We start from the raw sequence: 13,071 nt of genomic DNA on the forward strand, positions 1-13,071 counted from the left end.
CTCTTCAGGGACGCATCCATTCCCCTTAGCTCTTCGAGGAAACACCGAATATTCATGAAAGCGATCAAAACAGCCTGCGACTAAGTAAATAGACACTTTCTAACTTGTTCTTCAATGCCACACGAGCCACTCGCAGGGAGGGCGAAGGAGCCGCTAGCGACTCTAATAATAACTTTCCCTCTCGGGGGAGTCGCGATACTTAAGTGGCGCCGCCCGCTGCGATCTGTCTTCCACAAGGCTTTCATAAGCACGGTAGTCGGTAGTGTAAGCGATGAGCCCAAGCTGAATTGCTCTGTTTTCTCTAGGCGCAAGATATGTCGTTCTCGTCGAGCTTCATCGCGCGCTGTCGTGATCGAACTGCCGTGAGATTTGCGACTGGTGTTGTTCTGATTCGGATTCTTTTCTCTTTTGCGGTCGTCGAATGCGGTGAACCTCCCGCTACCCGCATTGACTCCGGGCTCCTGGAGGGAGTGCGCATTTCTATTGGCGACAAGCAGCTTGATGCGTACTTAGGGATACCGTATGCGGAACCTCCGGTCGGCGAACTGAGGTTTCAGAGACCCCGGCCAATCTCGCCCTGGCAAGGAGTGTACAAGGCCACAAGCAAGCCCAAGGCATGCAAACAGCTCCGGTGTCCGCTGGTGCCGAAGGTGGTCCTGGATTACTCCAACGCGTCGGAGGACTGCTTGTTCATCAACGTATGGAAACCAGCGTCACTGTGTTCACAGCTCCAAAACTCCTCTTGCAACCAGAAGCTTCCCGTGTATGTGTTCATTCACGGCGGCGGATTCCAGTGGGGCGATTCGTCTCTTCTCATTTACGATGCAGCAAATTTCGTGGCCCTCACCGACGTGGTCGTAGTGACTTTCAATTATCGCGTGGGAATCAACGGCTTTCTGTCTCTTAACAACACGGAGATCCCTGGAAACATGGGCCTTTGGGATCAATACTTGGTGCTCAAGTGGGTACAGCGAAATATAGCAAGCTTCGGTGGTGACCCGAATGAAGTCACATTGGGTGGCCAGAGTGCCGGGTCAACGTCGGTTGCTCTGCACGCAGTCTCCCCTCACAGTAAAGGCCTCTTCAAGAGGGCCATCATGCAAAGCGGAGCACCATTGTCGATGATCGCTACAATATATTTCAGGGGCGAGGGAAAGTTCATAAATACAGCCGCTGCTCTGGGATGCTACGAATCCAAGAAAGCACTGAGAGAGCAACTTGCAGACGTCATTTCGTGTCTGCGTCGTCTGGACGCGTCTTTTATTATAAACACTGTAGAGAAGTTCGACTTTGTACAACGAATGTATTCGCCGTTGGACGAGGACGAGTTCCTGCCGTTCTCCGTCCTGACACCCAAGACATGGCAGAAAATAAACGTCAGACAAGTGCTCCTGGGAACGACTGCCAACGAGGCCACCATGTTCCTGGGTGTCATGCAAGAGGCGTTTCACCAGGTCATGGGAATGATGAAGACTGAGTACCGCATGCTATGTATCATCGTCATGGCGCAGGCGCTGAGCATTCCTGTCTCCCAGTCGAAGAAGATTGTGCGCGCATACTTTGGCGACGACAGTCAGGAGCACAGCTTCGAACAGGTGCAGGATATCCTGGCCAGAATGCTGGGAGACGCTGTGTTCGACTGTCCAGCACAACTATTTGCAGACAGTGCTTCGCGACAGGGAATCAAGACCTACAGGTACCTTTTCGGGTATCGGCCAACGCACAGCCTGAACGACGAATGGATGGGAGTGGCCCACGGGGACGACATCGTTTACGCACTGGGATCGTTGCCGTTCATAAAGGACAAGAGCCGCTACACCGAACCGATGGGCAAGGCAGGCAAGGAGCTTCTGGCCTCCAAGAACTATACTGCTGGGGAAGAGCAGTTCATGAAAGAAATCGTCGCTACTTGGGCCTCGTTTATTAAGTCTGGGTAAGTGAACCTACCGCGGCAGGCAAAGAAACATTTTTATGTTGTGGGCGCAATTATCTCTTTCTTACAATGCTCTGGATTTGCGAGCAGTGTTTTCGGTGCAGTGATGAGTAATCTTAGGTGAATTCAGCGCATAGAGGCAAGTCATCATCATCATCATTACCATCATCAGCCTTACTACACCCACTGCAGGGCAAATGCATCTCCCATGTCTCTCCAATTAACCCTGTAGGGGCAAGTACTTACATAAAATAGAGACCGCCACAGGACCTACGCTTTACCGAAAGGGAAGGGCTTTATTGACTGAAGAGACAATTCACAGGCACGCAAGAGAACACGCGTATTTCTGCAGCTATTAAATTGAGACTTGTCGTTAGAACAAAGGGAAGCACTGTTTTGCACCATCAGCTCCTGAGTATTGAGTTGGCCGAGTGAAGCATACCATTTTTTCACGTTCGAAATATGTCACACGGACAGAGGCATAAAGTTTATAAAGACAATTATTTCCCCGCGCAAAACGTTACCAGTTTACAGGAAACTAATAAATTATGGTGGCCTAAAAAGCACAAAGCGGAAGACCTGACATTCAGTGTACAGTTCACAACACAATCGCACAGTTGTTGAGTTACGAGGAAGTTCACGGACAGCCGAGTATAAGAAAAGTAAGTAAAACAAAAACGGCAACAAAACAACCTGAATGTCCACGTTCCAGACGATGCTGGGACATTATATAGGGCACTGCAGCAACTGCAGCAGTAAATGTTTGCCCAGAAAATCATTTTTGTTAAACTTATTCAGGAAACTACCCTCAATTCAGCAGCATAAGGGTTTCTTTGGCAAGCGTAAGGTGCTATGTTGAGGCTTAATCTTTTTTTCAGTTGTCCTTCGCTGCGCTTGTCTCACTATTTTTTTTTTCTGGCACCTACCCCCTTATGACAAAAAAATCGTAATTTGTGCAAGGACGCTTTCGCTATTACATTAAGGAACCGAGCTGCGACATCTACTGTATACATTTTGTTCGAATGGACGGTAACGCCGTTTGCCAGGGCTTCGGCGGATATGTACAGCAGTGACCTGGAGCTGCCTTCACCAGCGATTTCCCGATAGTGCCTGCATATAGTAACCGGCGGAACGACTGCGCTTTTACATCAATCTCTTGTCTGGCTCGGTTCTGTATTTACCATGAACTAAACAACAATGTACAAAGCAAAAAATATGACGTAATAACTGCTAGTGTTTTGGAATGTGATGCAGCGCATATGCTGTTTGTTAGGCGTAGCCCTGCTGAAGTGTTTTAAGAATTGTTCAGTCTCGAAGGTTAGTTTTCCTCCCGGTTAACGAGTAGAAGTGGGAGTACGGAAAGTACAAATACGCTCACTTCCTCTCCTTTTTGCTTTTGCAGGAAACCTGTGACACCGAAGCCTAGTGCTCAGTGGCAGGAGTATGGTGCAAGGAACCGCTATCCTGTAGTTGTCTTGAAGCCACACAATTACACGACGCTCGAGGACGACAACAGAAAGCGTTGCGACCTTTGGACACCGATTTTTTACAGAAAGTGAGTATATTACCTCATTTATTCTGCTCTATTGCGAGACGGGTCGGCAGTACATCCTACGCACTAAGACGAACATAGAAGTCCGAAGACAATTTATTTACTTATTTATTTATTTTCAAGCAAGCGATAAATGCTCGAAGAACGAATGGAAGTAAAAAGCCGCATCATGCGGCTTGACAAGCTCCCACCACCTATCCGTATTCGGCAGGGCAGTGCAGGTAACAGTAAATGGTGGAAAACACATACTTAATGTACACAGGTTTTAAATTAGGGCAACATAAAACAAAAAATTACAATGATGATCAAAAGAAAGAACTTCAAAGAAACAGCGAATCAAAGAAACCCATCAAACACTGCGGAAGGATATCATGATATGCATGTATATCGGCGTAATTTCTGAAGAAAATGAGAGACTACACATATTTTGTGAGGACCCTGTTCCTGAGAGAGATTGAACAAACAAGGTTTATATACTCTTGAATGAAGATGAAGCTATTAATTCTTCGAAGAATGCAAACTTATTTAGTGTCGAAGGTAGTGCATATGATAATGCCTGGAAACCATAATAAGTGCGTGGATGTGTGGTGTGCCAGTATTAATGGTGTCGTGTCTTATGATCTCTCGTTCTAATCTCTTTAATATAGAAAGAGCGATTATTGGTTCACCTATACCGTACCCAGCTACTTGTTGATTGAATATTGTGCAGCTGATGTGTGAACGTGCATATCTATCGCTCATTCGCAGTGGTGGCCGTATAGCGGGTCATCCAAAATGTCGGGCGCATAGTTGTCATCTGTTCGTGGTGTTACTGGAGCACTAGTTGCACCCATGCAAACTCGCGCAATAGTTTCACGTCAGTAGCTGTACTACAACAACAAGTGGCCGCTATTTTGAACTTGCCCTGTGTTTTCGCCTGATTGATGCGAGTGTGGTATATGCGGGCATCTTAGTGGGCACTTTTTTGGAGCATATAGGTGCCTGGGTGTCACACGAACCCACTGAATACAAAAAAAATGGCCACTACAAGGCTCGCATAGACCACACCGGCATTGATGACATGGCAAAACAGGACAGGTTTAAAACAGCACCCACTTCTCAGCTCACCCCAAATACGTTTCCATTAGGAAAGCTGCTGACGTAAAACTCATTAACGCTTCCCACTTAATAATATGTGATTACTTTCTGCCCAATAATAGCTAAGCACTTCTCAGCAGAGAAAATGCGTTTCAAGGCTGATGATATCGGCCCTCCCGGATAAAGCCTGGGGGATCGAGCACAGCACTGAAAAAGAAAATTCCCTGGCAGTTTTTGCAATCTAGATGAATGACCAAAATTTCCCGCGGTTTGTAGCATGGCTGTCGTAATGTGTCAGCCCGTGCCTTCACCTACCGAGATATGCAAATTGATTCCAGGTGGAAATAGGCATTGCCGATGTAATCCGTGGTCTGCAGTCCTCTTCCACATTAGAGTGGAACTGAGCGCTTTTGTGCCGACAAGCGGGTGCAGAACCTTCAGTCCAAGCCATGGGCTGAACATTAGGGAGGCTTTATTATTTACTCGTGGTAGCCTGACAACTCCTAGGTGTCTAATGCAACGGAGCACGAATAGCTGGCGGCGAATGAAGACGTTACATTTAGCGTTCCGGAAACCTTTGCGTCTAGCATAAGCTAAAATCTTAAATGATATGGGTAATCCTCATAACCGGCTTTTCCCAGACTGCAACAGTCACAAAAGAATAATCCAGGCTATAAGCAATATAACCCCCTCTCTTTTAGGATCCATAAGCAGCTAAAGTCGTGTACTTCGGCCTGAAGGCCATTCAACAGCTTAATATGTGTTAAGCTATGCCAGAGCGTCTCCTTTGGTTTCTGGTGGCAGTCGCTTCCCGTATTGCGTTTGCTCTTTATTATTCTTAAATGATAAAGAGGAATATAACCGGCTGCGTTTCGTCTTCTGTCAATAATTTAAGTGAACGACGCGGTACAAGAACTTTCGTCACACTATCACCCCCCCCCCCCTTGCAAAGTATTTTTCTTTAACAAAGGTAGATTAGTATTTTACGCATTTACAAAACTCTTGTACATGTTGCGTTCCCGTTCTTTTTGTTTTCGCCGAGTAGTAGAAAACACGCTATGAGGCATTACAATGAATCACAAACAGAAGCACGGCGAATATAAATGCATAGCCAATATGCAGGCTCTAAGAGATCAGAATTAGGCGTTTATAAAGACACTTGGTCAACACATGTTATGCGATAATATGACGGTTTATTGTCAAGAAACTCTAACTTTCCATATCCGAAGCCACAATTGGCGAACCTGAGAAATAGCGCCCCTAAAAAAGAACGAACACTAAATGTCTACAGCTGTTCTGCAATTTGGCGTGCACGGGGTTTACATCCGAAAATCTGTTGAGCGATGACACAGTGATCTCCGCTGATCCGCTTTTTTTTTTCCCCCGAGGTATAGATTTAAAAAGCAAAAACTGCAGATAGGCAAACATTTTTGAAAGAGCCGATCATTTTGAACATGCCTCAATAGTTTGTGTGCAACAAAAGCTCAACCAATAAACCGGGTTCTTAAATCAGAAGCCTTAGGTAGACTAAATATGCTTGTATACCACTTGTGACGTGATAGAAACATGACCCATACTTTGTTCTCTTTTTGTTTACAGCGAAGAAAAACCTACGGGGACAGACACAGTGGTGCCGAACAGGAAGCCGACGAAGCAACCTGGTCGCAAGCCTGTATCAAAGCCAAAGAATTCTTTCTCGGCTAAGGACCGGAAAATGTCGTCGGGCATTGCCAAACTGCCGTTAGCTTGCTTGTTGTATGCTGCCATAGCCACTACTCTTATACTGTGGTGAATTCGACGCTAGTCAGCGGTTTTGCCAGTACCGCCAAAATCAAGAGTCGAACTGTTCATCTGAATTATTTGTGCTTATAAATAACGAAACGTTAGTATTCTGGGCCGACATGGCACTACTGTCCTTACAAACAGTGTCCTCTCTTCAGTAACACGGACACACAGTAGGATGTTTAAGTAGACGTGACCTCAGCAGTCAGGCTGGGCAAGTAGGTGGCTACATTAAAACTGCGTAGCTAACCGCCGCGATGGCTGAGTGGCGCTCGGCTGCTGACTTGAAAGACGCGGGTTCGATTTTTCACTCACGCTCACGGCCAATAACGGCCAACGTCGACGACGTCACTTTTTCTGCAAGACGAAACCCTTCAGCTGTCGCTTGAATACAGCCGGCCTCGGAGTAAGTGTGACAGAAGCGCATGAAGATTTTCAGAGTGCGAAGGCGGGGCTAACACAGCCGTCGATGCAATGTCAGGGACACGCCTGCGATTTCTACCGGTACCGAGGGATGCTTTGGAAACGGAACGTCTCAAAAGCGAAACTAAACGTAGCCCATCTGACAGATCTGCCGGCGTGGTTCGCTTGGAACGGAGACATGGGGACACGAGTTTAAGCACAGACGAACGCGCATACCAGGTTACACTTGCCGGCACTACTTCTTGCGTCATGGCTGGTTTAACCTCAGGTTATCAGTATTCCAGAATGTCACAACCTTCTCCACTTTATTCTTTGTTTACCATCTTCCGCACCAAGAAATTCCATGCTTAGCAATCGGCCTTGATGGCGCCTTTTAATTTTGAAGCGGGGCTGTCGCCGTCTGCAGCCTTCTTTTAAAAGTCGACCTTCCATTTTAATGGCCTGAAGAGGGTGTGTTTATTCCGTAACGATTTATACAGCGCATTGGCAATTGTGAATTCAGCAAGTGATCCTGTGTTATTTTCTTCGTCCTGATGTTGTACCATATCAAAGAAAAAACAAGTGCAGACGGGTCATCATGTGACGTTTAGCATCAAGTGCCTTCCAAGGCCGGATAATTAAACCTGTAGGTTACAGGTTTTGCTAGCTTGTCACGTCGTTGACTTGGTGTGCTTCGAGTCGAAAGAGAGACAGTCTCGCCAGCAAGCGAGATGATAATTTTAAAGGCTAAGGAGGCCCGAAAGATGAGGGTTCGATCCCGGCCGTGGCGGTTGAATTTCGATGGAGGCAAAATTCTAGAGACCCGTGTACGGTGCGGTGTCAATGCACGTGAAAGAGTCCCAGATGGTCGAAATTTCCGGAGCTCTTCACTACGGCGTCCCTCATAGCCTGAGTCGGTTTGGGACGTTAAACCCCCATAAGCCATTAACCATAAAACTGCGTAGTTAACTTTCGGATACATGTGAAAAAGTTTAATCATGAACCTTGATGAGAGCAAACGTCAGACGACGCTATTCTTAGAAAGGTAACTTCGTCTGAACGTATAATTCATTTTCCCTTTGGCCGAAACATCTGCAACTAAAGCGGCGCACCATACTGCGCAACTGCAGTACCACGCACCCTCACCAAAGCAGCTTGTGTCTTCTAATTATATGGACAGATTTCGGAACCCTCGGAACGGACCAAATGCTTATAACATGATGGTGGTTGGTTTCAGTATAATCTCGTTCGTCATGGCGAATGGACAAAGCTGAGGTTCCACGAATCCGCGCAATCGTGTCATACAAGGTGATCTTACGATAAGTTCTTGCTAGCTCCGTTAATTGAACACCTGATTAGCTGACTCCATCTGTGATATCAGCAACATTGAGCAGCTTTAGGGCTATACTGCGGCCGCTCGTGGGTGCTGGTAGCAACTGGCACAGCACCAATTGCAAGAAAAGAGTGCCGCAAATCGCTGTACGTTCATAACACGTCCGTTCTGATATCAAGATTTCTGATTTTATGTGATTCTGCCCCCAAGTTTAAAAAATGTATACAGTTATCTCCGACTTCTTGAATCGAAACTCCAACCAAGCGAACAAAGCAAGACACGGAGTAGACGGGATGAACTGGTTTGGTTTCAGTTGTCTGTCCTGTGATCAGATCTCATATATTATAAACATGCACCAACAAGCCCAACAACGTGTTTTCTTGAGCGTATGCCAGTAGAAAACCTGGCCCCTTCAGGGCAGACTAGGACGTACTGCAAGTCTTCAAGTGAAACTTTCCCTGTGGCCTCACTGGTTGAAAAGATTACCGTTTCACCTGGAGAGAGATAGAGAGAGAGGCAGGGATGTTAACCTGAAGGGTGTTCCGGTTGGCTAAATACTTAGTTTACTAATGAGATTGCTGGTACGAACTGCTCGTCCCTGGCTGCTTCAGTAGCGCCTTCCCATTAAAGTTGCGTTCAGTTGTACTTCACCACGAAATGTACAGTATTCAGCGCTCCTTGCCACGATCACTGCCATGATCACTGCCACGAAATAAAGCATCAGACGGCGTTGCCTCTTTACGACTCGTCCTTTTTTTTTTTCAATCTTCCTCCGACTGCGTGAAGACTGCAATGTGCATACGCGTCTTGGCTTTTTTTTTTTTTCTGGTTTCTAAGCTGCGCAAGTGGAGCTGGAATTAGAGCTCTGAATCTTTATTATAAAAATAAAAGCTGGATACTCACAGAAATTCAGACAGTTCGTCGCAGATTAATCCAGATTTAAGAGCTGGATAATTTTGAAAAACTAACCGTACCTTAGCTGTCCATAATGGGTGAAGCATTTTTTTTGTGAATGTCTAGTACTGAGTCTTTTTGCTCATATCGCACTTTTTGCTAGCACTGCTGAAAATTATTAAAAAATTGTCTAAATGCAGATAGCTGTGATGACGCGCCAAGGAATTCTGCGGCATCTAGACGTTTGTCTATACACATTGTTGCTCACAACAAAAACGTGAAGCTGTCACCGGAGCTTGCCGCTACTACGTTGCAAACAGACTTCAGCGACGACTGGACGCTTCGGCTGCATTTGCCCTCATTACGCAATGCAGATGTCGTTTGCATGGGTCCTGACGTTTAAAAATGAATTTTTAAAAATTTTAATGAATAAATTGTTGATTTACCAAAGCCAAAATACACTTTCGGGCCTGTCTTGGTAAGATAAGAGCTTCAAGGGTAGTTGCGTGCAGCACCCTTACAGTGTGCAAATCCATGACTGAAACCATGATTTACAACAACGTACAAACATAATCTAAATAGATGAAGTAAACTCTGTTTTGCTTGCTTTCCACTACTGAGAGAAATGTTTCGACAGGAGGAGGGCTGAAATCCAAAGGCACGTAGTATGAACGACACGCTCCTAATATATGTGCACACACGAGGCTCTACAAAGCGTTCACGTGGCTGGGTCTGTCAAGCAGGCGTGCACTCAGTGCAAAGCCTTTCCATCAAAATAGCTGCAACTATGAACAGCTGAGATATTAAAAATAAAAAGAACGGTATTCACAAATACTCGAACCGTTTAACGCGATAAGCTAAGGCATGAACAATTTGGTGGTGAACTTTGAAAGTTTAATAGAGTATGTTAAACTACCAGCTTTGTAGTAGTTCGGTACAAACATATGTCAAATGGGCATTCCACTACAAATTACAGCAAGAAAAATTCGCAGATATTTTATACAGGGTGCGCACTGAACAGGGGAACTGCTTTAACAGGAGAAGGTAGGCGACTGCAGAAAAAATGATCCAACAGGAGGCATACATTTCAGAGGGTTGCAGAAGCGATAAGCCTAGTCTCTTACACATGTTATAATGGTACCCGCCCTATCATTTTTGTGAATCTTCATCATCAGCGGCATTAAATGCGTGCCAGGAATCGACAATGTCAACCCCTAACTTAAATCTTGCTCGTATGTATTCGTTATGTTATTTTATGTTTTGTTACGTTATGTTGTTTATGTTATGTTATTTTTCTACCAGCTCTGAGATTCAACGCTCGTAAAGGCGGTGCGGGATGAAAGACGTTCAACCATTTCATGAGATCGCGCTATCAAGTACATTCTTGTACATGGAAGTCATTCAGCGCTTGTTTGGCTAACACTTTTCTCGTCGAAATGGTTCCTCAGCAAAGACGTGCCGCTTTCATAGCTCATTGAGGCACATGGTAAAAGCGACTGAAACGATTTTTCGGCCAAAACCAGAATCAATACTTAGCCCAACAATTCGATTCCTCATAATCAGTAGGGCTTAAGCTCCGCGTGAAATATACATTTGCGCATTACAAAAACCAAAAGATTGCAGTTATCTAAGAACGAAAAAGTAGAAAACAAATTAACACTTTTAATGTCATAAGTTGGTATTAAACGTGCGAAATGTTGCAATCTTACCAGCGTACACACTTAACTATTCGTTTGGAGAAGTTTCCCCCATACGGTGTCCCCCATAGCACCAGGTGTAAGTTCGGGACCACACCACACCATATCATGCCACACCACACCATACCAACCCATACCACAACATACCACACCATACCACAACATACCGTACCATACCATACCATACCATACCATACCATACCATACCATACCATACCATGCCAACACCACACCACTGAACAATATGACGATTTATAGAAAACTGTGTGGTGGAGATGCGCAGATATCGGTCCCGGAACGACTAATAAGTTGCTAATGTTGGAATACATCGTTTAGCAATACACTCATCCAACACGGCATGCTCGTTGAAGAAAAGTTATCTATGCTCTAGCTAATAAGCCTTGAAAGACTAATATTAATCAAAGGGCTTTATTGAAAACTAATAAGTGGCGACCTCGCGCGGCATGCATTGGCCCTTCATTGTTTCATTCTGGCGTATGGGGTTAAGCTACCGACGCACAGATGGCGACTCTTCCATGCTCCTCGTGGTTCTCCTACTCCTCAAGGCAACCAATTCGTAAAGTGGAAGCTCTCTCCTGTAACCGGTTTGCCTAGAACCCAGCAACTCGGGCAAGAGAGGAGCCTCAGGGCCCGCGTTCGCTTTCTCAAGAACACACGCATAATACCGCGCGCGCGTGTGTACACGCTTACGCACGCTCGCATTAGCAGAGAAGGCAAAGATTGGATTACCTTCGATCACAAGGTTAGGCTGCCGGCCCCGCTTTAATCAATTCATGTTTATGGAATATTTACCTTGACAGTGCTTTGAGCTGGCATTCAGGACAGCTTTTGAAGTTTGCGTTCTATTCCACTACAATGTAGACAGAGTAAGTTGACTTGAATTGCAACATTATTTATTGCCTTTCAATTTTGATACCACTGAAACAATACCAACTATATACCATAAGACTATAGTTTGGCATGATCTCCAAAGATGCTTTCGTTAAAATTTAAGCAGCGCTAACTTTTAGGACGAATACACAGAAGACATGACAGGACGGGCGGTGCTTAAAGTTATCGCTGCTTAAATTTTAACGAAAGAATATGCATAACCAACTAGCCCCGCAACGTGTTTTCCAAAGATACTCATTCAGAAACGGGTTATCAACACAAAGCTCCAGTTTCGCAGTTTTGTTAACTTGTACGAGTGAATGTTCACACAGCCTTGTGAGTTCAAGCGCCTTCCAAGAGGGTGACACTGATATAGCTGTGAGACAGTGATACAGAAATGGGGACAATCGGAAACAAGCCTGCACAAATATTCATAGTCACGCAATTTACGCAAGGCACGTTGCGCTGCAGCTATAATTTCGTGATAGTATTCTTACAACACACTAATTCCAGCCCAAAATCAACATTTGGCTCTCCCCTGGATGCCTTGATTTACTCTCACTTTAAGAAACCAACATAAGGGCTATTCAGTGCCCGCATCTACATCGATTCTCAAGCAAATACTGAAGCCCTGCCAAGCTGTTTATTTGTTTGCGCCAGTGACGATTTCTTAAAAAACTTTGAAGTTCACAACTACAGTGCAAGAAAGAACTCAAATTTTAACGCTGTCATTTTAAAATATTACATTATTATTCAGCCGTCAAACGGTTCAAAGCATAGTTTCCAGGTGTGTGCAAAATAGAAAAATATCCGGCCTGTTTTGAGAGTGCCTTTAACATAGTAATTTTGAACACGAGCCACAGGGCGAGTCTTAGCAGCTGTCTGTAGCGATGCCTGGCTGAGGGTTCTGGTAACGTGCCCTTTAGGAGCATGTCGCTCCGTCTGCTCCTACTAGCATGGCATACAACCAGAAGCGGATGGCGCTTGCCGCTATTGGAAGGGAGTGATACTCTGGCCGGTTCAGTACTGTGCTAACATTACTGCTTTGGTAAAGGGGCCTAGTATGGAAAGGTTGTCTATTTCGAGCCAAAATTGGAAACATGAACGAGATGATCGATAGTCAGCCTTTTCCACGTTCCTTTAGCGTTGGTGATAAGCTTATTAAAACGTTACCAGCAGTTCTAGCGTAATAGATTAAATATTTATGATTTTGTTTTTCTAACCTTATCATGTTTCCACATGATGGGCGCTTTCTCTGCTTTTCTTGCAGTGTTAATTAATGAACTGTGAAGAGAGGAACGCAGTTAAGGTGACTGTCCTGCAACACTGTCTACTACCAACTTGCCGCTTAGACCTAAGCTGGTTGGTATACACAAAGGATAACCATTATTCTTAAAAAGGGGCGTTGAGAAAACACTTAATAATTGTGTAGACGTTTATAGCTGCTTTTAAATCCATGCTTCAGTTTACCGGCTGCATGTCCTCTCACCTTCAACCAATTAAAAAAAAG

The 13,071-nt window shown here is 45.0% G+C and overlaps 1 protein-coding gene across 1 annotated transcript; it reads left to right on the forward strand.

The window, feature by feature from the left end:
- Positions 1-157: 157 nt before the first annotated feature.
- LOC144136372 (acetylcholinesterase-1-like) lies at positions 158-8,778 on the forward strand. Its single transcript, XM_077668649.1, has 3 exons — positions 158-1,933; positions 3,336-3,488; positions 6,162-8,778. The coding sequence occupies exons 1-3, from the start codon at positions 315-317 to the stop codon at positions 6,352-6,354; spliced, it is 1,965 nt and encodes a 654-aa protein (XP_077524775.1). The 5' UTR covers positions 158-314; the 3' UTR covers positions 6,355-8,778.
- Positions 8,779-13,071: the final 4,293 nt, after the last annotated feature.

Source organism: Amblyomma americanum, chromosome 6 (genome assembly GCF_052857255.1).
Source record: "Amblyomma americanum isolate KBUSLIRL-KWMA chromosome 6, ASM5285725v1, whole genome shotgun sequence".
Taxonomy (NCBI): Eukaryota; Metazoa; Arthropoda; class Arachnida; order Ixodida; family Ixodidae; genus Amblyomma; species Amblyomma americanum.